This window comes from Drosophila arizonae, chromosome X (genome assembly GCF_054131065.1).
Source record: "Drosophila arizonae isolate 15081-1271.41 chromosome X, UAZ_ARI_1.0, whole genome shotgun sequence".
Classification (NCBI taxonomy): Eukaryota; Metazoa; Arthropoda; class Insecta; order Diptera; family Drosophilidae; genus Drosophila; species Drosophila arizonae.
In genome coordinates this window covers 2,551,573-2,574,799 of record NC_142927.1, presented here as the reverse complement: position 1 = coordinate 2,574,799, position 23,227 = coordinate 2,551,573, and the positions used below count along the sequence as shown (strand labels likewise).

Genomic DNA, 23,227 nt, shown 5'->3' with positions numbered 1-23,227 from the left:
GGCTGCGTTAACAGATATTAGTTAAGAAAGTTAGTCTATCGCTAACAGACTGGCAACGCTTGCGAAAAGTCGAGTTGGCATTTGTACTCGAAAAATTCCATTTAAATACAAAATAACCAAACTGCAGAAAATTATTAAATAAGTAACACACTGGCGTAATTGAGGAAAAGTTTCGTGTAAGTGTTTATAGCGACAATACCATACCAATTACGACAAACTAACAAGTAAAGAAAAATGAAAGGCCCAGGATTGACACCTTGTGTTTGTGTTGATGTGCTTATGAAGTGGGGCGCAAGTGTATGTGCGTGCATGTGTGTGTGTGCACTTTTTTTTCGGTCCATGTACGACGGTGTAGCTGTTGTTATTTTTATAAATATGATGGACGGCTACTTATCGGCTAATCAGCTGCTTATGCCTAATTATGCGAAACGGTTGTCTGCAAGTGCCAGTTACCCCACCGCCCGGGCCACTTGGAGCAATTACATTTAAGCGGTTACAGCCCTGTGTATGTGTGTGTGTGTGTGCGTACGTCTATTTGTTTTTGCAGTTCGACTGAAACTTTGACGGCTCTCTGGCAGCATAGCTCTCTCGCTCTTTCTGTCTCTCTCTCTTTCTATCTGCCAACCACTGCTCCAATTTGGCTATTTCACTTTTGACTTTACGTTGATGTTGAAAAAGGCAAAAATTTACAAAATTTTGTACAACATACAGTTATTAAATTTTATAAAATGCAAGTGTAAATAATATACACACATACATGTGCAAAACACCGCAGAGCGGATAAAAACCTGCTGTGTCAAGCAGTACGAAAACGACAACAACAAATACCAGAGCGAAACCGTGGTAATAAAAACGACGAAAAAGTTTGTCAGTGTGATTGCGTGCGTGTGTGTGTGCGTTTCTGTGGGTGCTTCAAGCTGGTATAGGGGTGCGCGTAGCAAACGTCCACGTAAACTTTTAGCTCAACGTGGTTATTGTTGTTGTTGCTACTGCTACTGCAGCCATTGTGATCGTTGGATTATACAAAAAAAAAAAAAAAAAAAGCTGCACAACAACAACACAAGAGAAATAATTAAAAAGACATGAGCAAAGCAATGCACGGCATAACAAATTGACAAATACACATACACTTGATTGGTTCTCTTTTCTAATTTGTTGTTGTCAAAAGCCTAACTAATTTGCAATTTGCCCCTAGACTAAAGTCGCCTGCCAGCAACAGTAATTAGCAATTGTGATCTGCAAATAATAATTAAGGCGATGTAAGCGCAGGTATTGAAGCATTCGATTGCGTTATCCTAACGTGAAATGAGCACAGCTGTCACCGAAAAGCTGTGTGGCAGCTTTGCTCAATCGCACATACACAATTGAGAAATAACTGTGAATACTCAATTGGGATTAAAATGGAGAGAGAAAAATAATAATAATAACAGAAAGGCCTGGCCGTTGCCAGCTATTTAACATTGCGCTTAAAAAGTTGTTTAGCACTAAATTTGACCAAACTTTTAACTGTTTTTCTTTCTGTTGCGATTTCGTTTCTTGCAGTTTTCCCAGCTAACGCACTGCGACAACATGTTGCACAACAATGCCAGCTGGCTGCCACCGCCGCAACAACGGCATCGTCTGCAGCAACAACAGCAACAGCAACAACAGCAAATGCAACAGCAACAACAATTGCAGCAGCAGGCATCTCAAATACATCACAATCAGTCGCCGTCACAGTCGCAGCCTCAGCCGCAGCCTCAGCCGCAGCCTCAGCCGCAGCCGCAGCTTTATGCCAGCCAAATGTTTCAACAACAGCTGCCACAGCCCGGCCAACAAGCATTTTGGCCAGAACAGGAACAACAGTCGTCGTCGCTCAGCTATAACAATTACTTTGCCGGCACAGCACAACCCAAGCCACTGAGTTATGGATCACCTGCAACAGTTCCTACTCCTGTTTCTGCTCCCGCTCCAGCAGCAGCACCAGCACCTGCTGTCCCACTGACCTATGCACAGTCCGATATGATGTCCGCTCAACAACAATATTATCAACCATCACCATTGGTGCAGCAGCAGCCGGAGCCACAGATACAGCCAGCTGCCGAGTTCTTTGATAATAATAATAGTGGCAAAAATGATGGATGGGGTGATTGGGGCGATTGGAATGATAACGTCAACAACAACAGCAATAACAACATTAGCAACATTAGCAACACTAACAACAACAACAGCGGCATTATTAGCCACAATGAGGTGCCGCCGGTAGCTAACATTGTGGAGGATTCCTTTAACGTGCAGGGCCAGAGCACCTGGCACACCTTTAGTAATAGCCTAAACACCAGCAACAACCTCAATACCAGCAATACCAACAACAACAACAATAATAATAATACTGAACCAAGCAAATCATTGGAATTGCCGCCTTTGCTATCGCCCTCCGCGGAGCAACTGTCGCCCGTGTCGGAGCCCGAACTGAATGCCATTGTGCCCCCACAAGCTTTCCAAAATCAGCCTCCTGTAGCTTCTTCAGTGGCCGGACCTCCAGTAGCAGCAGCCCCTCCAGTGACTGCTCCTCCACCGGCCGCTCCACCTGTTGCCGCGACGCCTGTGCTGCCACCGCCTACAATGGACTCGGCAGCCGGAAATCCTTTCAAGCGTTCCGGTGGACTAAGCCAGCGCGTGAATATATTGGCCACACCAGGTGCATCGGCAGCGGCAGCACCAACACCAGCACCAACTCCAATTGTGCCCATGGCAGCTGCAACGCCTGTACAGATGCTGATGCCGGAACCAAGCCAGCCGGAGCAGCCGTACGAGAATCAGGAGGTACTGCTAGCAGCGCCCAATGACGAGCGTGCACAATACCTGCAGACGAGTCATCTGTCTGAGCAGCACGAGGAGGAGGCCAACGAGGGCAACTGGGAGGCGGATGGACTGTTGCCGCCGCCAGGCCTGTCGCGACTTGTGCTGGGACAGCCGGAGCTGGTGGAGCAGCAACGTCTGGTCACTGGTACCGAGCAGCCAGCCAGTCATGTGGCCAATGCGCTGCATATGTCCGACCGCCAAGCCGATGGCGAGGACACCTCCGAGGGTGAGCAGCCGATGCGTACGGATCTCTTCCACCCGCAGCAGCAACAACAGCAACAGCTGCAGCAACAACATCAGCAGCACCAGCAACAGCAACAACAACAGCATCATCAGCAGCAACAGATGCAGACATCAGCGCATCGCGTAGTAACGGGTGTGGAGACGCACGCCCAAGCCGTGGTGCTGTCCGGAGAGCAACGTGAGGTGGTGCTTGACGGCGAGAATCTGGAGGATCAGCGGCCAGTGCAGCCGCCAGCGTCGCTGACAGTGCCGACAACAACAGCAGCTGGTGGAGCAGGAGGAGGAGTGAGTACAGGTGCATCGGGATCAGCCGCTGCAATTGAACTGGATACGGAAATACATCAAACACATCACATTGGCAATGAGGAGAATGAGACGAGCGTGCAGCAGCAGTTGCAACAACAGCAACTGTTGCTAGAGAAGAAGCAGCAGCAGCAACATGCACGTGGCAAGCCCCGTCCGGCGGCCTCGCTCGATCTGGAGTCGGAGGATGAGTCCGAGGATGAGTGGCTGCTAAGTGATAGGCATGACCTGCCGCCGCGACGACAGACGGATGAGCGGAGCATGCGCAGCTTGCGCAGCAATCGCCGCCATTATAGCAGCAACAACACGAGCAACAACTACGAAGGCGAAACAGAGGATTCGGCACGTGCTGTGGGCGGCGGCGGTGCCGGCGGAGGCCCAGCTGGCCACAACGAGAGCAACAGCAGCAGCAAATCGGGCCGTGATATGAAGCGACGCAGCCGCGATGCGGATCAGCATCGCAGACATGAGCCGGAGCGCAGTGGCAGAGAGCGCAGCGACAGAGAACGGGAGCGGGAACGAGAGCGTGAACGTGAACGGGAACGGGAACGGGAACGTGAACGTGAAAGGGAACGCGAAAGGGAGCGTGATCGCCATACGTGGCGACGCGACGATACGATATATCGAATGTCGCGGTATAGCAACAACAACAGCAACTACGACGGCGAGTCGGACGCAGCCGTCCAGGCGGCAGCCAGCGATGGTGGCGGCGGAGGCGGCGGCAGCGCTGCCGGCAGCGGCACAGGCGGACGCAAAAGCAAGGGAAGCCGCCACAGCCGCAGCGCTGTGGCCGCCGACGACGACTACGATGACTATGAGATGCGATCGATGCCACGCGGCGGCAGTCACTATCGCTCGAGGCGCTCGGAGAAGCAGGCTCCCTCCTCGCAGCAGGACAAACCTCGCAGCAGCCGACGCAGCCATGATGGCGGCGAGCGAGGGCGCCACTCGCATCACGCGGACTGGCAGCAGCAGCAATGGGATGCGCGCACCTACGAGGGCTACCGCAACAAGAGCTCGCGCAACAGCGACCTCAAGAAGGAGTCGGTCAATGGCAGCAGCAAGCGACGCAATTACGAACAGTATGCAAATCCAACGGCCGGCTACGATCCGTTCAGCATCTACGAGCAGATGTCGTGTGATCCGCGCGCCTATATGGACATTTACACCAAGTTGTATGGCCAGATGATGATGAGCGCTGCGGTGAATGCGGGCGCCGCATCGAAGGTAGCAAAGCACCCGATGCACGATCAGCTGATCGGTATGGATCCCAGGGCTTTTGTGGACCGCACCGGCGCTGGCTCCGCTGCCGGCGTTGGCAGCGAGGACGCGCTCAGTGAGCGGGAAAGGTAAGTGCCACGGACAAACCTGAATCCAATGTCAATCTCAATCCATGCGCGCCAACTTTGCAGATTGAGCAGTTGATCCAGTAGGCTAGTTCACCAGTTGCTTGGTTTATCTATTTTAATCCATGGCTCCGCACTAGTTAATGCCACTAATTCCATCAAAATGGGCTAAATTCCCAATAGAATATCAACTAAATAGAAACGTATTGAAATGAAACACTTTCACAAATACTTTGACTAAGCACTTATTAATATATATTAATCATGTGGAAAGAAATCCAAAATTGTTAACAATAACCGTGGGACCAATTGGGAATGAAACACTCGAGTGGTTTTTTCAAAGCAGCAGCAGTAGCCTTTGTAGCTTTTGGAACGACTGGAAATGAAATGCCTGTATAAATATGACTGAAATTTTAGGCTACATAGTTGTAAGGGGGTGTGGGAACGATTAGAAAATAAACACTTGTCTACCTGTCCTTTATTAGTTCACACTCGACTGGAACGACTGGAAATGAAACACTTAAGTCATATCTACTCTTGTCGCCAAGAAATGCAGATAGTTGAAGCTCAGCAATTACAGCTCACTCAGGAACGTTCGGAATGGAACAGTATCATTTAATTAGGCATGAAACTTAGTAACAAAATTTTAATAATAGCACTCTCTTAAAAACAGTTCTTCGTTTGGTTTTAGCTGAGGATTGTTTCATTCCAACATTCTTCAGATGTAAGATTGTTAGGATCAAGCTAGTATTAGTTGTGTATGAATATTTATGTAGAGTAGAGTAGAATTCATCAACTCTCGTCTGCAGAGTTGCGTTTTTTTGGTCAGAGTAAAAGAATGCTCGTTACTCGTTACTCTTGAATGGTTATTCGTTACTCGTTACTCGTTACTTTAACTTTTTTGTTATCCTAATTCTCTTACAACTCCTTGGGCATGTTGTCGTAGCTACCTTTACTTACCTCAACTCAATTCACCTCACTTACTCGCTGAGCTCCTTTTATTTTGGTGCTCTCGCTGCTTATATTCGTTTAGTTTCTGTGGCTTACTCGTTATGTTACTTAACATTATGTTGTCTAACATTGAGCTAACAGCGGCGCTGTCAAGAAATTTCCCTCCAAACTCCCAGCGTAAATAATTATGTATGTGTTATCCCCCAGATCCAACCAAAGCCAAACCAACTCGCTCTCTCTTTCTCCCATCCACTGTCACTCTCTCTCACTCCCTCACAGTAGTTCGTCGATTTGTCGATTTGCTCGCTGCGCTTTGTGTAACTCCCCCTAAAGAAGTACTCCTTACTAGCATTCCAAGTACTGCTCGTTGCAGTTGTGCTGTCTTCTTCTACTAACAGCAACAAGAATAACAACCAACAACCAACAACAAGCAAATAATGTTTTTCGTTTCTAACAACAACTCGAACAACCACACACACACACTCACACACACACACACACAACAACAACCAAACGCCGTCATGTGCTCCCTCTTTAGGTACACACACGCATACATAACACAAGCCAATGAATTCCATCGTCGTCGCCAACAACTGAATCTCTATCAGCAACAACAACAGCAGCAACAACAACAACAGCAGCAACAGCAACATGATTATTCGGATCTATTGAACAGCACACTAGGGGGCGATGACAGCGCCAGCCTCTATGGCAGCGATACACACAGCAACAATCGACATCTCAGGTTGGCTTCCTATGGCATCTCCAGCGCTCGTTCGTTAAGCAATTTGAACTGTGAGGATGCAACGATAGCCGGATATAAGCGTTATTATGCTGGCTCGGAATGCGGCGTCGATATCAGGTGGTCTCTACAAAAAAACAAAAAGAAAAACAAACCCAAACTCTCGCTCGCTCTCTCTGTCTCTGTCTCTCTTTCTCTAACACTCATGCTATAAGCTCATCAAAGTAGAGAATGGAACAGCTGACTTTGGCATGCCAAAGTTTGAATACTCTTGCAGTGCTCTGAGAAGATTGATTATAAGCTATAGCTAGACTTAAATGGAGTTATAGCCTAAAATATACCCGGAATAACCCACTAAAAATGGGAATTGTAAAATGAAGTAGAATCAGTAATAGGCTTCCTATAGTATTCTCGATCAGAACAATGAAATCGAATCGAATCGATCTAGTCATTGGGTCAATTACCGCTCTCAACACGGTTCAGGGTATACCTTTGTATCCTAATACCAAAGCGTCACTCAGTCTGAATATGATAACTCCCTATACAGTTAAATAAGCAAATACTCAACGCATGTATAGAAATCTAGATTTGTTTATGAAACAAAATGCCGAATATATTGAGCGTGATCACTTCAAGGCAAACGAGTTGACTTTCAACTAGATACACAAATACGATTCTCTCAAATAGAACTGGGCTGTAAGACCCAATCATATTTGCACATGTATAAACAAAAACTTGGTACAATTTTCTCTATACCCGTTGCAAGAGTATCAGATTAGTAAAACATCATAAGGGAAATTCGAAATTCATCGTAGACTGTGCTATTTCCAAAAAACATGCCTTCAACATGGTTCCAAAGTTCTTCGTACATCCACACATAAATAACACATCTTCTACATCTATCTTTGCCATTATAGTGCTGCCTATCTATCTATCCTCTGCGTAGAGTTTTCTTCTATTCCAAATTTGTGCTTTATTGACTTGAAATTTTCGGGAAATTTCAGCTTTTGGCTGTTAGCTGCGCTGCTTAGACATCAACTATGTAAATATCTTTCCCTATATACACACATCATAACATTTGGGAATATCAACACAAATATTTTTCGATCGGAAGTGATAAATAGGGCTTCGAGTGAAGGCTTTTCTAGATGTTCTCAACTCTGTTAATGTTAATGTGACGCTGTTAATGTTGGCTTTCGCCTGTTGCTGTTACCAATGCTTGCAATAAACTCATAGAAGAGACTATGCATTTATTTATGCTGTGTTTGATAACTTAAAGTACTATTAACAGCGCTCCATTAACAGTTAACAGCAGCTTAACAGTCAACATGCAGAGCTTAGTTTGTAATCGGCTTAAGCATTGACTTAACATAGCGAAGACTCTGTTAGCTAAACAGCAGTTTAAGAGGGAAAGAGGGGAAGAGAAGCTTAGGGAATTCAGTGTATAGAAAAGAAATTGTAAATATACAAATATTTAAGCTATGTATATACAGTCTTTTAACAGCTAACTGTTGTGTTGAGTCCCTCCAAGGTTTTCTTCAGCTAAATTATGAGACGTTAGTTATCATCTCTCTCTCTCTCTCTCTCTGTCTCTCTCCCTCTCTCTTGATAGATAGCTAACTTTTACTATAGGAAAGTTTTCTCATTTATCAGATGGTGGTCTACCTGGTACAGGTATACACTCTCCGTGTATATACCTATGTCTTGACAATCTATCTAATTTGTTTATGGTGTTTGCTTATCATCAAAGCGCGCATTGTTTCAGCTTTTAAGATAAGGAGTAATTGGGGGAAACAAAAATAAAACACTGTCAACTCTTTTTATCCGCCGTCAAGCCTAGCCGTTACACTGCCACGCCCCTTTTGCATGTATTTTTGCTTTGGAATTCAACTTTTGGATTATTGATTTATTTGATTTATGATTTTCGGATAATGCCTGTGGCTGTTCTCTATGCAACTCCCCCCCGTCCATCACAATTCCCGACTAATCTTGTAACTCTTTATGCACATCGCTCAGAGCTGCTGTTGGTGGTGCAACAACAACGACTCTCGACAGCAATGCGGACGGCACGGCAATGGGCAACGTGAGCGTGGCGCGTCCGCCGCGACGTCGCACACCGCTGCTGCACAATCAGCCGCACCTGGTGGCCAACTACTCGATGAGCGTGCTGCTGCGCGTGCGCCCCATGTACGCTGGACCCGGACGTTTGCGCAACGAGGTGGATGTGGCAGCGCCCAGGATCAAGGATGCCACCAGCAGTCTGCTGCGCGCCTATCCCGGCCCGTTGCAGGGTCGCAAGCTGCACAAGGACAAGATCATCAGCTTCTGCAAGGAGCAGATTCGCTTGGGCCCGTCGCGCTCCTGCAGCATTCTGTACGCCACACAGACAAAGCCGCTGGGCAGCGTGGACAAATATCGTGCCTCGCACGCACTCATGTGGAATCTACTCATACTGCTGCTGCGACAGAATGGGGTAAGTCGAGCGCTTGACCCTTGCCGTCAACTTAACAGCGCGTTAACATCGTTGCATCCCTTTCCAGGTCATTGCCGACACGGATGTGGGCGATCTGCTGCTGGAGAATCAGCGCGAATATCCGTATGCACCGGAAGCTGAGGCGGATGCCGAATCAGCGGACACCGACTCAGCGGATGCTGACTCAGCGGCTGTGCGTATCGTGGGAGATCGTAGCGAGACTGCCAATGACTCAGATGGCGAGGCTGTGACAAAAGCTCCAGCTGCTGCAGCTGCTGCTGGGGCTGCGGAGACTGAACAGGATGCTGATGCAGATGCGGCTGCCACAGAGGCGCCCATGTCGGAGCAAGCTGCCACCGACAAGTTTCGCAGCTTTGTGCTGCGCGGCAACGTCGAGGAGGCGCTGCAATGGGCCACCGATCACAACCTGTGGACGCACGCCTTCTTCTTGGCCCTCTACGAGGATCGCTATGCCCTCACAGATGTGGCACAAAAGTTTCTCAGTCGCGCCATCAAAGCGAACGACCCGCTCCAAACGCTCTATCAGATGAAGAGCTGCCATACGCCCGCCTGCGTTAGCCAGCTGCGCGACGAGCAATGGGGCGACTGGCGTTCGCATCTCTCCATCCTGGTGACCAATAAATCGCGTCAGCCCGAATACGATCGCAGCTCGGTGGTTGCTCTGGGCGATACGCTCTTTCAGCGCGGCGACATCTATGCGGCGCACTTCTGCTATCTAGTTGCACAGGAGGAGTTCGGACGTTACGACAGCGGTGCCACGGAACTGACCACGCTGACAGCCAATGTGCCCAGGTGAGCAGACAGTAGGAGTTGATCAAGCTGAGAAATCGATCAAATAATCGATCGAATAATCGATAGTTATCTGTATCTATTGCTAGTCTTCCAGTGTGATCCAAAACACATTTGTAAGACTCTCAAATCAAGTTGAATCTAAAAGTTTATAGAACTGCTCCATCTCTCTTTATTGATGAGTCTTATCAATAGATATCGATTAGCAAACTTTGATAGATTCAAATGCTTTCTAGAGGACATCTTCATTCATTCGATTATGCTTTCCTTTGCAGGCTCATCTTGCTGGGCGCCTCACACTACAAGCCGTTCAATGAGTTTGCCAGCAACGAGGCAATCATCATGACGGAGATCTACGAGTACGCACGCTCGCTGTTCGATAACAAGTTCAGCATTGTGAACTTCCAGCACTACAAATTCCTGTTGGCCACACGCATCCTGGACTATGGGCAACATTTCCGCTGCACCAACTATCTGGAGCAGATCGCCAATCACATTGAGCTCAAGCCGGATAGCTATGATGCGGACTTTATAAAACGCGTAAGCTCCATAAATATTTATATACATATATACATATAGTAATGTGTGATATTTCGGTTTAGGTTTGCGGGCTGGCCGAGCGCTTGCGCTATTATGATCCCATACTGATCAATCGTGTGTCCTTTGCAAGTCCAACGAATGCAACTAATGGCGGTCAGGCGGCGCCACAAGTCGGTGCACCTGAGGAAAAGGAATGGCTGCGTCAGCTGCGTGCGCTGGCTGATCAGGTGAGTTTTGGCAGCTGTTGCATATTCGGCAATTGTTGACGGATTCATTTGCAGCAGCCACAAGAGCAACAACATCTACAGCAGCAGCAACAGCAAGCGGATATTGATCAGCAATTCGTGGACTTGAATAAGCAAATGCGCGAGCTGAACATGCAATATGAGGACACCATGCAGCGCGAGCAGGAGGCGCAGCAGGAGCACCAGCAACAGCAGCAACAACAGCCGGAATACTATGAGCAATCGGCTCAAGTGCAGCCGAGTCACGAGCAAGCGCTCACCGATAGCTATGCGCCGCCTTTGTATTACGATCCGAATGCAGCACAGCAACAGCAGCAGCAACAGCAACAGCAACAGCAGCAGCAGCAGCAACAACAGCAGCAACACCTGTATGATCCCTCACAGCAACAGTTGCAGCCGGGCGCTGTCTATGGGCACATTGAGACTGCAACCGAGGCATATGGCAGCCACAATACGCCAGCCTATGATGCACAGCCAGCAGCAACATCTGGCTACGATTATTGGCCCGGGGATGGACAGCAGCCGTTTGGCGATGAGGTAGGTGCATCAGCAGCAGCCGCAACGGCAGCAGCAGTAGCGGCAACAGTTGCGTCGCAGTTTTAGTTACAAATTTTGCTCAGAGCCCATCCATTCTTCTTCTTCTTGGTTATAAATTTTGTGCATTTACTATGATTATACAAATTTATTTAGATTCGATCTTGCTGTTGTAGTTGGCATTAAGTTTATGATTTGTTTGATGTAGTTTTATTTTGGAAATTGTTCATAATTTTGTTAAGAGCGACAATTGTAAAAGCGCGCTGCATGCAATACTCAATCAGCAATCTGTTGCTAATGTTTCTAATCACACACAAACACTTGGAATGCAGCTGGCGCAGATGGAGAGCAATGACCAAATTGCTGACGACAGCAACAACATGAGTAGCAGCAATCTAGACAATAGCAACAATATTGTAGCAGCAGCAACAGCAGCTGAAACTGTAGCTGCAGCTGAAGCTGAAACAGATGCTGATGTGGAGCAAACACAGCAGCAACAATTGCAGCTGCCGCAGCCAAGTGCTTACAGCAGCAGCAGCAGCAGCAGCAAGAGCAGCAGCAGCAACATGATGGACCATAGCAACAATCGCTTTAAACACAATGCCTTAAAGCTGCACGCTGCTGGCAATGGCAAGCAAATGCATTGCGCCAGCCATGACCAGGACAAGAGCAAACAATTGTCACGCAAATTGCAATTTGGCAACAGCAGCAGCAACAACAACCACAACAATATTGCGGAAATGAGTGCAACAACAACAGCGAAGCCATTTAATTTGAATGATGTAAGTAGCATTATAGCCATAAATAAACATAATGCTACCAGCAACAGCATCAGTAGAAGCAACAGCAGCAGCAGCAGCAGCAGCAGCAATTGTGCAACAGCAACCAGCAGCAAAGCCACATTAACAACAATTGCTAGTCGCGTGAATAGTTTTCAAAATAGCAACAGCAATTTGATAAATGTTGTGCCCAAAACATTAACCACGCCCACGCGCTTCATACCAGCCAAGCCGGTGTTAGCCAAGCCAGCCACAACAACGACAACAGCAACAAGCACAGTAGCAGCAACAACAACAACAACAGCGTCAGTGTCAGTGTCAGCAGCAGCAGCGGCAGCAGCAACAGGCGGTGTTAAGCGCGTCAACTTTGATCTGCCCACGACAATTGATGAGGCAGCGGAGCAAGACTGCGATATCGATAACGCTAATGATAACGATAGCGATAACAGCAAGAGCTACAGCCTAGCGCTGACAAAACACAGCTCGAGCAACAACTATAGCCTAAGCAAAAGCACCAGCAGCAGCAGCAGTGGCAAAAGCAAATCTCATATTGTATTCAATGGAACCTATCCGATTGATATGCCATTGAGCGCTGCTCAACAGCAGCAGCAGCAGCAGCAGCAGCGCAGCAGCTACGATGCTGAGGCGAATGCAGATCGCAGTGAGATGCTGCGCTATCGATATATGATGCATGATTATGTTATTAACGAGGATGCCGAGGGTGAGGAGCTGGCCGAGGATGACTATGATGATGATGATGATGTGGACGAGGACGACGATGATGATGATGAGGACTATGATGGCTATGATGAATACGATGATTATTATGTGCTGCAGCGCAACGATGATTTTCTCAGCAAATTGGGCATCATCAAGCGGCGACAACGCTACCAGCAGCAGCAGCACCAGCAGGAGCAGCATCACCGACAACAACAACATTGTCAGCAACAGCCAGTAGCAGCAACTGCCAAAACAGCATCAGTAACGGCAGCTCTGGTAGCTGCAACGCCTCAGCATGTTTGGTCCATGCAGGAGCTAATTGCCAATCCGGCCATACCGATCAACTATAAGAAAATGTGCACCGAAGTGGAGCAGAGCTTGAGCAAATTCGAAGCCTATTTGGATGCTAAAAAGCAGACAACAACAACAGCAACACCCAGAATGGGCGTGGTACGCACATTCGACATCGATGCCCCCACCGATGATGGCAAAGGCGGCGCCGGCTTGGCTCTTAGCACTAAGAAACAGTTATAAATCGCAATATGTAAAAGCAGTGCGCACAGCGTTGCCAGACTGCCAAAATCAGAAGAAGAAAAGAACACGCTGCGCGCGTCGTTTGATTGCTGCTCGTGACAGCTTTTCCTATTCGCTCTCGCTCTCTTTCTCTCTCTCTCTCTTTCTTACTTTGTCTGTCTCTGTCTCTGTCGCTCGCCTTTTAAGTACCTGCGCGCAATTCAGAATCAAAGACATACATACATATGTACAACAGTTAACTGTAAAAATGGCACTCTGTGATTTTCATATGCAAACAAATAATGTTTAAGCAATATATTATACAGATACATATATACAAAACACGATAACTGAATACAAAATTGTAAGCTTAAGCTATAGAAATATTTAATTGCAATTCGATGAGCGCCTGGTTTAAGTTTCTATTTTTGACTGCGCCAGTTGAGTAACTAAAATCTCATTCTATGTAGTTCACTAACTAGTCATACCATCTATCTCTCTATCTACTGTCTATATCTATATATATATTTAAATATTAATATATTTATGTATGTGTGTTAATGCACTTTAACTAATTTCTTTGCTTTACGTTTGCCAAATAACCGAAACTAATCAACTGCCATTTCTCCAAATCCCCACCAAATCCAAAAAAAACTCAAAAACTTTCCATGTCTGCAAAAAAAAAACACACATAATAAAAAAAAAAAAAAAATTATCAAAAACACCAACAACCACCACAACACTCGATCAACAGCAACATCAGCAAAGGCTGCCCACAATTTCGATGCCAAAATCAAAGAGTTACGATGACGACGATGGAGCTGTTACGGCCGGAAACTCCACGTCCGGCAATGCAACAGCAAAGACAGGCAAAGAGCAGCAGCAACAGCAACAAGCCGGAGCTGGCGGCTTGCCGGGGTAAGAATGCAGCAATGCAGCCAATCTCACGTAAAGCAAATCCTAATCCCTTTCATGCCTTGCAGCGGGCAGGGCAACCAGAACTCCGGCTGGTTTGGCGGGCTGTGGAACAAGTTTTCGCTGAAGCCCAAAAATCAAATGATCTTGCCGGACGACAAGAATCCGACAATTGTTTGGGATAAGGAGCGCAAGTGCTGGACAAACACTGAGGGCAATGCCGATGAGGCGGAATCATTCAAGCCGCCACCAAAGATGAGCGACATGGGCGCCACACCAGCACCAGCACCAGCACCAGCTCTCAATACTTTGGGCAATGTGCCAATGCCAATGGCGACGCCAAATCTGCTGCCACAGCAGTCCATGACTGCACCCGAGCTGTCCAACAATGCGAATGTCTATGAGAATCAAACGGAATACGATTACGGAGCTGGCTATCAGGAGACAATGTATGGAGGAGCACCCGCAGCAGCAGCAGCCGAAATCCCTGCAATGCCTGCGCCAGCTGCCTCGCCGGCACATGGTCTAGCCACAGCTCCCGTTCCAGCAGCAGCAGCAGCGGCACCGGCAGCAGCAGGAGCAGGAGCAGCAACGGTGCCTGGTGGCTCGCAGCCAAAGCTCCAATCGAACATGTTCAAAATTAAACGCAATCGCAGTAAGTGTTGCAGCTAGCCAAAGTTGTTGCCAATATTCATGATCTTGCATTGTTTTTATTGCAGCGCTGAAGAACTCCTACGTTGATGTATTCAATCCATCTGGTGCGCCAATCTCTGCAGCGCCACAGAATGTGCTGGCGCCAGCAATGGCGCCGGTTGCCGTGCCACAGGGCGGTTTCTTTGTGCCTGGCGCGATGCCAATGCAACAGCAGCAGCAACAGCAACAACAACAACAGCCGCAGCAGCAGCAGCAGCAATAGCAATAGCAGCAATTGGAGTAGCGAATGAAAATGTTGTTAACAAACAATATAATATAATATTATATATAATAATTCCCAAGTAATACGTAATCAACACAAGAGCTGAACAACAACAACAACAACAACATCGACAACGACACACAAACACGAGCAACAACAGAAAACACTTTCTTTTATAACTTTCTGCATGCTGGAAAGAACAGACGGATAAAACACGAGACAAATATAACAACTTGGCAGCTTCACCGCGTGTGTTTTCGTTGTTTACATCTTAGTTTTTGTTTTCCGTTTTCTTCCTTCATCTGTCCTTACGAAACAAAAAAAAAAAGAAGAAAAACAAGCTGTAATTGTATGACTGTGTGCGTTTAGCGAAATTGATATCAAATTTATGTATGATTAGCAAAAAAAAAAAAATATATATATATATAAATGTAAATTTGTATTTCCCCTTCCTTATGTAAACGATTGGAATAAACCATTCAGCCACACCCCCTCCCCCACCCACGCAAGAAAATTGTTTGCTTAACTAAATATATATATATATTTATGTAATTACATAAATTAATTAATTCATTTCTCTCTTGTATGTTTGCATCATTTTTAGTCGTACGATTCTTAAATTCGATTCTTGATTTACGTTGATAGAAAAGGTAAACGCATGTACGTATTGTTGAATGAAAGAGAAGGAGTATGAAAAGAGCAGTTTCGAAATGTTTCAAAATATATATACATATTTTTAAGCAAAAGATTATGAAAGCAAAAAGAAAAATGGAAAAGTTAAGTTGTTCAACTTTTTGCATTAATTCAATGTATAGATATATATATATATATTGATATACATAATCCATATTTATCAAATATTCCATTTGCTTACATTTTTTTCTGTTTTTTTTTTTTTTTAATTTTAATTTTTTTTTGTATGCAGAAACAATGTTAATTTTTGATTGTTACGACTATTTGTCTATATGTGTTAATTATTATAATTTTTTGTGTAAAATCAGAATTAATTTAATTTTTAGTTAACTAAAAAAGAAAGAAAGAAAAAAAAAAACAAACTGGTGCAGGCAAAAATAAAACAAATCGATTTAAAAATACAAATACAAAATGAAATTTATAACTTATATATACATACATATATATATAAATTGAAATATATATATTTATGAATATTGTGCACTTATTGTATGATGTACAAAAGCAACTAATTGGTATATCGTATATAATGCTATAATTAAAGAAATTGCATTATACAAACACGAATTGTACACAAAGAGCTCACATATGATTATGTCTATACAGATATATATATAATCTTGATATATATACATATGGGCAGAGCTAAAATTGACAGTTTTTTCAAACCCCTAGAAGTCTTATTATTTAATTAGCCTATAAAAAAATAAAACAAAATAAATAAATTCATAAATAAATTTGAAATTCTGTGTTTGCCATTTTGAGTGCCTTCCATCACATGTGTGGGAAAGAGATGCCAATAGAGGAAGATGGATTTGCGGAAAACAGTTCACATTTGAATTGGCGGAACTAGCTTTGCGCAGGGCTGCACAGCCTTACTAGCTTTTTGAGCAATTAACTCAGTTCATATTGCATAGGTTCCACTTCATGGGACTTGCAGGTGCTTCACTAAATCTGTAAAGCTCTTTTGGAACGTCATGCAAAGATCGACTCTATTAGCTAATTAAATATGATTACACCTATTTATATAAAGCTTATATATTTTCCCATAAAATATATACATAATTCGTATGGCATTTTTGGCTGCTCGAGTAACTCAGCTCAGTTCAGCTTATAGAAATAAATGCAATCTCCATTTTAACTTGGCCATGATTTTGAGCGCCCTTTTCTATTTACAGAATAGATTTATACAATATTTATATTAGGTGTATAATAATGTTCAACAGGGTATTTTCTATTCGTCACTTCTTTCACAACATTCGTTTTAGGTTAGTGACGAAATTTCTGTCAATGTTTTTGCACGAATTTTGCAATATTTTGTAAGTCCTCCACAAAGTTAACTGAATCTTATGCTAATTGTTTAAACTGTTTGCTTATTGATTAATTGTCTACATTTTCATTAACACTAAGCAGCTCGTCGTCGCTGCTGCTGCTGCTACTGCTCTCCGGCGAGTTGTCGACGCCAAAGCTATCTGCCAATGAGTAAAGGTCCAAGAGCTCGGGCAGCTGCTTCTTTGGCTTTTCTGGCTCTTCTGGCTCTGGTGGCTCAGCTCGCTCAGTTGGATCAGCTGCCTCAGTCTTGGAACGTTTTGCGGCCGTTGGTTGCGGATCAGTGCCAGCTGCCTCCTCTTCTTCTTCATCTGCAAAGATCGAAAGCTACAGCGGCTCGCATTGAACAGGCCGAGTCGAAAACTTACCGCTATCAATCGCCTCAAGGCCAGCAGGTGGACGCTGTTCGTAGCTGACATATATGGTTGGATATTCGACAATTGTCTTGCCCGCCAGGCTCGAGCCGAGTGTTCTATAGGATGCGAGGGAGTAGCAGCGTTGGCCACTCCGCTTGACGCCCTCGGCACGCAGCCAGAGGCTGAGCTCGCCAATGCCAGCGGTCTGATGATGTTGCAACACTTTGCGGTGCCTGCTGGCCAAGTCCTGCTGTATATCCAGATATTTTTCCAGCAATTCTTCGAGTGTTTGCTGTTCACTGCAGCGCTTTTCCACGAAGCGTGTCGGCGTCTCGCTATCCATATGAACAAACAGCCATTCGACTTGCCAGTAGATGCAGCGCTCCTTCCAGTGCAGGTACGTGCGGTTCTCCTTGTGCCGGCTGAAGTTGGCCAGCATGAATTGCAGACGTGTGCCGCGCTCTGCGGCTGCATTGCGCAGCCGATACAGTGGCAGAGGCAGCTGTCGCTGCTGCTGCGTATAGCGTTTGCACGGGTCCTTCTTGCGATGCTCGGCATAGCGTGTGCACTCCTCGAGGAAGCAGTAGTCGCTCATGAATTCACGTTCGGTCATTTCGCTCATGGGCATGAATTTGGTGCGATCCCGTTTGCCGTCGCACTCCAGCTCCCGCTTGTGGATCTGCACGCAAGTGAGGCAGCACGTTTTCACCTCGCATTTGGGGCAGGCGTAGCGCGCCGGTTGCCTGGCGCAGACCTCACAGTTGCCCAGACGCGAAATCTGACTGTGAGTGTGTGTGTGTAGACAATAGTATCATGAATTCAATTATATTCAATTTCGTATTTTATGGCACTTACCTAGATGCTGGCACATCCGTTGTTTCCGTCATGGTTTTTCTTATTATTGTTTACACGTGCGTGCACTCATACACGCACTTACGCTCACACGTACTCAAATACACACACACATACAGCAGCAAACGTAAACACAGCAAGCACTGAATTTATCGCAATTTTGTAGTTTTGCCATTCACACGCTCACACGTGCAGCGTGTGGAAAGTGTAAAAACGCGGTTTTCGCTTTCGGTTAAAAACTAAATATAAATTCTAAATGTTTTCCACTTGTGAAACAAAAACTGTCGGCCTACGGTGACAGCGGTACCACTGTACACTTTACTGTAAATGCCAGCTGCACTTAGCACGTTATAATTCATCTTCATAATAATTCATCATAAAAATTTGCTGTGAACATTAAAAAAAAAAATGTAAATACTACGAAACCGCGTGAATGCGCCTGTGTATGTGGGTATGTGTGTGTAGTACTGTGTGCACATGTGTGCATGCTTTTTTGATGTTGCCACCTAACAAGTTTTTTTGAAATGTATCGTTATCGCTAGTGCTGATATTAACTGTAAGCGATATTTATCCACTTGTTGCGAAATTGCGCCTTATCAATATATACGTTATCTTTGAATTTGTTTTGATTTTGCATGCTTAGATCTTAATAAATGAAATATGTGTATGTGTAAATTTGTATGTCATCGTTGCATGTTCGATTAATAAATCACATTGATCTTATCTAATCTTTTCTTGGTCGCACACGCATTTATATTGTTTATATTATAAATTTGTCAATTCGCTGTTATTATTTGATCAATTATATATTTTAACGCAGAGCTTAACATTGATACCAAGAGAAGCACTGAGAGCGATAGAGAGAGCTTTAACATAGACAGAAAGAGAGAGAGAGAGAGAAAGAGAGAAAGCGTTAAACGTAATAGAATGCCATTGCGAAAGCCCCTTCGATCAGTACGAACAATAACGACGATCTGCCTGGATGTGGCATTACTGAACAGCACCAGACGGATGAACAATACGATCAAATTGCGCAAGTTGGCCACAAAACCGCCCACACTGAAGGCACTGCCCAGGCCAGCTGCCGGCATTAATGGCATTAATGGCTGCTCCCAGCCGCAGCCGGATCAGATGAAGTATACATTCTCGGAGCTCGTCTTCTCGGATCGTCGTAGGACGCTCACCGAGCAGGATGCCCGGGAGGAAGCCGAATACAATGTAAGTTAACTGCCTGGCTGGGGTGCAGAGATCCCTTATTTGTTTGTTGTTGCTTCCAGGCTGACATTGAGCAGCTGAAGAATCTGCAGTCGAATCGGGAAAGCATCCAGAATTCGATTAACACTCGCTGCGATACGCTGGCCATTACATTGAAGTATCTGGAGCGGAGTGGCCTAACCTTAGAGGATGTGGAGAAGCTGTCTGTTATTCACGTAGCTGGCACCAAGGGCAAGGTACGTAGCTTCCGTCAACCCCCTTCACCCTGCCGCTTTTCCTGTTTGATAAACAATAGGAAATTAACACGAGGTGCTAAAAAAAAAAAAATACAAGTCTATATGCATGTTTGCTTGCTTCTATATATAAATATAATTAAATAGTAGGAAATTGGTTTAAAAAGTTCATCAACTATTCATAAACTTTGCATATATTTTTAGTTGACCAAAAGATTAGATAGGGCCAAATTTTCATTAAGTTAACTATCTATTGATAAACCCTGAGCACTTAACACCTTTGAATTGATTCAAATTCCCAGCGGAATTTGATAAACATATTTTCTGTTCTGTTTTTCGATTTGTTATTATATATTTATTTATAATGATATATTCATTTTTTATTTTATGAAAAGAGCATTTTAAGTTTTCAAAATTTGACTTTCTGTAAATCAGAAATTAGAAATTTATAGAGTTTCTTGACTTAAAAACTACAAATTGTTAAATTGAATAAGTTAAATTTATAGTATAGTAGTTTAGTATAATTATATTTAGAAAACGAAAGTATGAAAGCTAGCTAAAAAAAAAAAGTATAGTAATGACAAATTCATACTTTCTACACTTAACAAATTTATTTATAATATTTTGCATGTTTTTTATTTTATTTGTTTTTCTTTTATTTTTATTTTTGTAATATTTATTTTTTTATTTATTTTTTTTTATGAAATATTTACTTATATACAAACATACATGACATGACATGACTTAATTAGCATGTTCATTGACAACTGAGAACCGAGAAATGAGAACTGAGAACTGATAGCTGATAGCTGATAAGTGAGAAGTGAAAAGTGTTAATTCTGTATGTGAATAGCGAATGCACTGTGTGCTGGCTTCGGCTTGAGCTATTTTATTGTAATTGCTTTGATTTGGTGCTGTGAGTGACTTTGGTTTCATTTTAGGGCTCCACTTGTGCGCTGACCGAGTCGATATTGCGGCAGTATGGAGCTCGGACGGGCTTCTACAGTTCGCCCCATTTGGTGTCCACGAACGAGCGCATACGGATCAATGGCGAGCCGCTGGCCAAGGCGAAGTTCACGCATTTCTTCCGGCTGGTCTACGATCGTCTGCTGTACGGGCGGGAGCATGACCGGGATATGCCGGCGTTCTTTATGTTCCTGACCATAGTCGGGTTCCATGTGTTCATCGCGGAGCGTGTGGATGTGGTGGTGCTGGAGGTGGGCATCGGCGGGGAGCTCGACTGCACGAACATTTTGCGCAATGTGCGCACGGCGGGCATCACATCCCTGTCCCTGGAGCATACGCAAGTGCTGGGCAACACCATCAAGGAGATCGCCTGGCAGAAGGCGGGCATCATCAAGCCGGGCGCCCACGTCTATACGCACGTGACGCAGCCGGAGTGCCTGCAGGTGATACGCGAACGGGCAGCCGAAAAGCACGCCCAGCTCTTCGAGGTGCCCCAGGCCGAAGAGCTATTCGCCCTCAACCAGCGCTCCGACTACCTGAACAGCTGCAACGACTATGTTCGACTCAATGGCTGCCTGGCCATCGCGCTGGCCTACGACTGGCTGCGCCAGTCAACGGGTCGACTGCATCGCGACTATCCCCTCAACTGGCTGCAGCTCACCGACGAGGTGCTCCACGGCATCAACCAGGCCAATTGGCCAGGTCGCTGCCAGCTGGTCAACTACGAGAATATGCGCATCCATCTCGACGGAGCTCACACAGTGGAGAGCATACGCGTCTGCTGCAACTGGTATCAGAAGAGCACCAAATCAAGGTAGGCCATATAGATCATAGAGGAAATTATGGATGACATCAGAGGTAGTTGATATGTATACAGTGTGGGGCATAGACTATCCATACTTTATATACTATCTGTTCTGGATATGCCTTATCATACCATCTATCTATATACAGTAAAATCCGGTTATAACGACACTCAATGGACCGTCGTTATACTAGAAGTCGCTATAACCGTATAAGTTTGCTCATAGAAGTTCGTCTGGGAGCCAGAATTTTCGTTGCTATAACCGTACAGACGCTATAAGCGGAGTCGTTATAACCGAATTCTACTGTATTTGCTTAAGCCCTATTTTGGACTCAGACCATCTGTACTATCCATGTCCTCTACCATCTATTCTCTACCAACTATCTACTATAGCTATGTATCCGTTCCGTCTATAAATCTATTCACCCTTACAATCCTATTTTAACTATCCCTGTTACCTACCTTATCCATACTATGCTATGCTATCTTATACTATCGACACCAGTCATACCATCTATAGAGGCTATACTATCTCTATATCTACTATCCACACGGTCTATTCCATCCCATGCCTTATTTACTATCCATACTACATCTATCTATCTTTCTTATCCGTACTATCCATGCTAGTCCTACTATCTACACCATTCCATTTACGCTACAATGTCTAAATTATCTGCACCAATAATGCTGTTAGTACGATCTGCCCATACTATTTCTTCTATCTACACCATCTATAGACAGTTCTCTATAATGATCTTTCTCTATTTGCAGTCGCAATCCAAGTATCTTGGTCTTTAATCGTACTGGCGATACGGATACAAAGGCCCTGCTGCAGGTGCTGCAGCAGTCGTGTAGGTTCGATATGGTCTGCTTTGTGCCGAATTTGTCCAGTGCCAAGGCCAATGATCCCAACCAGACTAGCGTCTGCTACAGTGATGAGGCGCAGCGGGAGCGAGCCAGCCTGATCGCCGCCACCTGGCAGAAGCTGTGCGATGCTAATAAGCAGGTCAACCGTGGACGAATGTATAATACGGTCTGGGATGCTTTCGTTGAGATGCGCACACGTTATCCGGCCCATATTGAGCTGGATGTGCTTATCACGGGATCCATTCATTTGTTGGGTGCTGCCATTTTGATGCTGGACGATTTCCATTCGGAGTCGAAGGCAACAAATGGCAGCACCTGAGTGAGAACACCTGAGTTGCACTGTAATTGAAAGCTATGTTTCTCTAGATTATAGACTAGATATTTAATCCAAGATAGTATAAATTTCTTTTTGTAAACATTTCCCCATAGGACTTGAAATCCGAGTTTATAACTCATTTGGCCATTAATGAAAAATTTCATCCAATCTGTAACACTAAGGCACAATCCCAGTTTTCCCTATAACGAAATTATATGCTGTACATAGCGAACGAATATACAATACAACAATAAATGACAAATATTTATTTGGTTTACTTGTGCTTTGAATTGCTAAACAGGTGGTATTCGAAAGGTGAGCCATGCACATGCAGTTGAACAAATGTTCCACTTAAATTAAAACATTGTTTGATAGACGAATCTGATGTATCAATTCTCTTCCTTTGAATCTCACCCAATACCAAACCGTCGGCAATGCCCATTTGGACTAAGCACGTTAAAAAAATATATATATTTAAAAAGAATCACCGACACCGACGGCAAAGCGCATTTGCGATGCGGACGTTAATTTCACGGCAGGCAACACTGGCTGAATGTGCGGCTGGCACCTGAGTGCGAGCTGCAGCAGGCTGTTCTGCTGTCAGCTGCCTGCGACAGGGTTGTTTGAGCAATGCCCGTCGACCAATCAGCGACGGCGGCAGCGATGACTGTGCGAGTGAGCCAGCTAGCTTGCTGTGCTGTCAATCGCTGCGCTCTGT

General features: G+C 45.0%; 4 protein-coding genes across 6 annotated transcripts; 3 read left to right on the top strand and 1 right to left on the bottom strand.

Moving 5' to 3' along the window:
* The first annotated feature begins 15 nt into the window (after window positions 1–15).
* Window positions 16–15,447, top strand: Sec16 (endoplasmic reticulum export factor secretory 16). 3 transcript variants are annotated; one of them, XM_089475235.1, is made up of 12 exons: window positions 16–176; window positions 1,543–4,739; window positions 6,226–6,549; window positions 8,446–8,902; window positions 8,970–9,715; window positions 9,988–10,252; window positions 10,315–10,479; window positions 10,537–11,034; window positions 11,364–11,813; window positions 13,798–13,961; window positions 14,027–14,613; window positions 14,678–15,447. In XM_089475235.1, the coding sequence occupies exons 2-12, from the start codon at window positions 1,570–1,572 to the stop codon at window positions 14,872–14,874; spliced, it is 7,023 nt and encodes a 2,340-aa protein (XP_089331361.1). In that variant the 5' UTR covers window positions 16–176; window positions 1,543–1,569; the 3' UTR covers window positions 14,875–15,447. The 3 variants fall into 3 exon arrangements, with proteins under 3 accessions (XP_089331361.1, XP_089331360.1, XP_017870111.1); XM_089475234.1 differs by having other exon boundaries at window positions 10,534–11,034; XM_018014622.2 differs by lacking the exon at window positions 11,364–11,813 and having other exon boundaries at window positions 10,534–11,034.
* On the top strand, window positions 11,820–13,800 carry LOC149267792 (uncharacterized; the record flags this gene model as incomplete). Its single annotated transcript, XM_089475239.1, has 1 exon — window positions 11,820–13,800. A coding segment is annotated over one exon (1,245 nt), but the record flags the coding sequence as incomplete, so codon positions are not given.
* A 1,251-nt stretch (window positions 15,448–16,698) lies between the features above and the next one.
* Window positions 16,699–18,249, bottom strand: LOC108618588 (box C/D snoRNA protein 1). The gene is made up of 3 exons (XM_018014667.2): window positions 18,108–18,249; window positions 17,265–18,034; window positions 16,699–17,207 (listed from the first exon to the last, which is right to left on the bottom strand). Exons 1-3 carry the CDS (start codon window positions 18,137–18,139, stop codon window positions 16,948–16,950), a joined length of 1,062 nt encoding a protein of 353 aa, XP_017870156.1. The 5' UTR covers window positions 18,140–18,249; the 3' UTR covers window positions 16,699–16,947.
* On the top strand, window positions 16,772–22,786 carry Fpgs1 (Folylpolyglutamate synthase 1). Its single transcript, XM_089475238.1, has 5 exons — window positions 16,772–16,886; window positions 18,925–19,322; window positions 19,382–19,555; window positions 20,494–21,332; window positions 22,098–22,786. The coding sequence occupies exons 2-5, from the start codon at window positions 19,032–19,034 to the stop codon at window positions 22,510–22,512; spliced, it is 1,719 nt and encodes a 572-aa protein (XP_089331364.1). The 5' UTR covers window positions 16,772–16,886; window positions 18,925–19,031; the 3' UTR covers window positions 22,513–22,786.
* The last annotated feature ends 441 nt before the right edge of the window (window positions 22,787–23,227 follow it).

Coding starts and splice junctions, on each gene's coding strand:
- Fpgs1 (XM_089475238.1), top strand. CDS start 19,032: ATGCCATTGCGAAAGCCCCTTCGATCAGTACGAACAATAACGACGATC. Junction 19,556..20,493: donor TAGCTGGCACCAAGGGCAAG/GTACGTAGCTTC, acceptor GTTTCATTTTAG/GGCTCCACTTGTGCGCTGAC. Junction 21,333..22,097: donor CAGAAGAGCACCAAATCAAG/GTAGGCCATATA, acceptor CTCTATTTGCAG/TCGCAATCCAAGTATCTTGG.
- LOC108618588 (XM_018014667.2), bottom strand. CDS start 18,139: ATGACGGAAACAACGGATGTGCCAGCATCTAG. Junction 18,035..18,107: donor ACGGATGTGCCAGCATCTAG/GTAAGTGCCATA, acceptor ACACACTCACAG/TCAGATTTCGCGTCTGGGCA. Junction 17,208..17,264: donor CCTTGAGGCGATTGATAGCG/GTAAGTTTTCGA, acceptor CGATCTTTGCAG/ATGAAGAAGAAGAGGAGGCA.
- Sec16 (XM_089475234.1), top strand. CDS start 1,570: ATGTTGCACAACAATGCCAGCTGGCTGCCACCGCCGCAACAACGGCAT. Junction 9,716..9,987: donor CTGACAGCCAATGTGCCCAG/GTGAGCAGACAG, acceptor TTTCCTTTGCAG/GCTCATCTTGCTGGGCGCCT. Junction 10,253..10,314: donor ATGCGGACTTTATAAAACGC/GTAAGCTCCATA, acceptor ATTTCGGTTTAG/GTTTGCGGGCTGGCCGAGCG.